The sequence below is a fragment of the Eurytemora carolleeae genome, unplaced genomic scaffold (genome assembly GCF_000591075.1).
Source record: "Eurytemora carolleeae unplaced genomic scaffold, Eaff_2.0 scaffold390, whole genome shotgun sequence".
Taxonomy (NCBI): Eukaryota; Metazoa; Arthropoda; class Copepoda; order Calanoida; family Temoridae; genus Eurytemora; species Eurytemora carolleeae.
This window is the reverse complement of record NW_019396376.1, coordinates 204537-207532: the sequence shown is the minus strand read 5'-3', so window position 1 is coordinate 207532 and position 2996 is coordinate 204537. Positions and strand designations below refer to the sequence as shown.

At 32.8% G+C, this 2996-nt stretch overlaps 1 protein-coding gene across 1 annotated transcript in view; it reads left to right on the top strand.

Moving 5' to 3' along the window:
* LOC111702011 (dynein heavy chain 3, axonemal) overlaps nt 1–2996 on the top strand; it is a 127605-nt gene that overhangs the window by 15998 nt on the left and 108611 nt on the right. Inside the window, exons 12-15 of the mRNA XM_023473529.1 lie at nt 696–837; nt 1203–1243; nt 2074–2184; nt 2780–2862. Of these exons, the coding sequence (XP_023329297.1) occupies nt 696–837; nt 1203–1243; nt 2074–2184; nt 2780–2862 (377 nt within the window). The remainder of the gene's footprint in view (nt 1–695; nt 838–1202; nt 1244–2073; nt 2185–2779; nt 2863–2996) is intronic.

Below are 2996 nucleotides of genomic sequence, written 5' to 3'. Positions count from 1 at the left end.
ATACAGGGTGTCCCAAAAAACATGGGAATTCAGTGACGAATTCGATATCGTCTTTGTTATGAATTAGCATTTTAATACCTAATTTCAAAAGCCATAATAATATTATGTCTGCTAGAGTTTATTTTATGAAAAGGGTTAAAGATGTGTCTATAATGTCTCCGCAAAATGAACAGTGAAGACGGACAAGTTTACTCTGTTTGTATTCTGCAATTTTCTTGTTTACTAAGTACAACCGTATGCAGTCAAAACATAAACAAACAAAATGTGAACATAGCAGACGAAACTCTTACAGATTACAGCTTTCTTAGTATAGGTATCACTATACCAAATCAAAGAATTATTTAAAAAGACGATATCGAATTCGTTACTGAATTCCCATGTTTATTGGGACACCCTGCATATAAACGGGAAAAATAATTATAAATTGAAATCATTATAAATCAATTCAAGCTACAATTCGCACAATGTTTGTAAATGGAAAAATTTAAGAATACATTTAAAGCATTGCATTTTAAAAGTAAGATTGTGACAAAAACCAGTCCCCCCTTCCGTTGACCCCCCAAGATACCCCACTGTGCGCCTCCCTTCTCATTCACTTCTATACAATCTGCAGACATTTATTCTCACTTTTCTTCATCTCTCCAACCCTTTGATGTTTGATTACTCGGAGTAAAAAGTAATTAGTTCCTTTAAAGGTGAATCTACAAGAAGCCAACACTCTCCTGGATCAAATAATGAAGGGTCTAAATGATTATCTCGAGAAGAAAAGATTATTCTTTCCTCGATTCTTCTTTCTCTCCAATGACGAACTTCTCGAGATTCTGAGTGAAACGAAAGGAAAGAAATACAAAATAGAAGATGAAAATAGATTGGTTTCGATTGTTTTTAGAAAATTAGGTTTTCTAGAAGAATGAGTCATTAATAAGACAATGAACACATTTTGTTGCCTGTCTCTAAAGTCTAAACTATTTAATTTCTAAAATATGAACTAGCTAAATACTGATAATGCCCCCTTGTTCTTTAATGTTGTATTGTGAACTGATATTGTCCCCTCGTTCTTTAATATTGTATTGTGCACTGATATTGTCCCCTTATTCTCTAATATTGTATTGTGAACTGATATTGTCCCCTTGTTCTCTAATATTGTATTGTGAACTGATATTGTCCCCTTGTTCTCTAATATTGTATTGTGAACTGATAAGATCCCTTGCGAGTACAGCCTCATGTCAGAAAGTGCTTTGAAGTAAGTAAAACTACCATTATCCTAGATTATAGTAACCATACCCTACCCTGCAGTATTCTTCTTCATTAGCCTTTAAATGGACTTATCACGTTTTTAGCAATTCATTTTTTAAAATCCCATGAGAAATTCACATTTTCGCGCTTTTAACCTTTATTTAGCATCTTTTTTCATTGGACACAACTATGATTTTTAAACGTTACAGCATACCAAGATTTTGTTCATATATCAGTATTGAGTTTTCTGCAATTTCATAAAGATTAAAGTTTAATAAAGGAACTGTTATGATTTATTGATGACATTTCTGAAATTAAGTTTTTCAAGTTTAAGCTGGGAATCCCTTTAAGTTTAGGAACTGGGTTCTTTTTTATATCTTTATCAGAGTGCAGACTAACATTAACAACTCAGGGTGATATTCCCCTCCACCCCTTTCTAAGAAGTAAATACCTTTATAGAGATTTTTAATTCTATTATACAATGTTCACTGCTATTATAAATTCCTATCAAGGTTGTACAATAAGGTTGGTTACTCTCGATGTACTCCGATGTATGGAAAATGTCGTTTCCTAAGATAGATAGGTAAAAACTGCATATGACGTCACTGATTATAGAGGCTAGAGTGACGTCATATGAGGTTTTTATATTTCTACCTTAGGAGACAACATTTTCCGTACATAGGAGTGCATCAAGGTTTACCAACCTTATTCTACAACCTTGATTACAATAAATATTTACCGAAGTATTTTCCACTACTTGGCATCTACATTGAATCATGCATGTCATTTAAAAAAAATCGTATCTTTGTATTTACTTATCATTTAAAAAATGTCTAGGGTATTGATCATCTGGAGTTTGTTGAAGATGCTCTGGGCCATCAGAATATCAAGGCTATGGTCTCATCCTTGGATGAATCAGTTGCTTTCTCCAATATCATTCATCCACAGGTATATGTATAATCTGAATATCATATTCATAGCTCATATTCTTGTTCATCCATTGTGGTTGGTGATATCATATTCTTAGCTCATATTCTTATTCATCTATTGTGATTGGTGATATCATATTCATAGCTCATATTCTTATTCATCCATTGTGATTGGTGATATCATATTCATAGCTCATATTCTTATTCATCCCTTGTGATTGGTGATATCATATTCATAGCTCATATTCTTATTCATCTCTTGTGATTGGTGATATCATATTCATAGCTCATATTCTTATTCATCTATTGTGATTGGTGATATCATATGCATAGGTTATATTCTAATTCATCCAATGTGATTGGTGATATCATATTCATAGCTCATATTCTTATTCATCCATTGTGATTGGTGATATTATATGCATAGGTTATATTCTTATTCATCCATTGTGATTGGTGATATCATATTCTGTGTATTCTTTAAGAATGAAGAAGAAATACATCTTATTGTTGATTCATTATGGTTTAAGATTTAAGCTTACAAGTACCCTAGTTCAAAAATATAAACGAAATTCTACACTTTCTTTAAATTTACTCTATAAATAATGTTCTAGGATGCTAAGGGAATGGTTGAAAAGTGGCTTCTACAGGTAAACTCTACAATGCCTAACTCTGCTCATGGTTCATCTTTAAGACTGTATTGCGTTATTTCAAGTGACCTTTCATTTATAAAGAGTCATGTCCGATTTACAACCGTACCCTTTACACCTTTGTCCGGTAGATACATAACAGGGGCGTATTCGGGATTAAGTCCAGAAGGCGGGGGGGGGG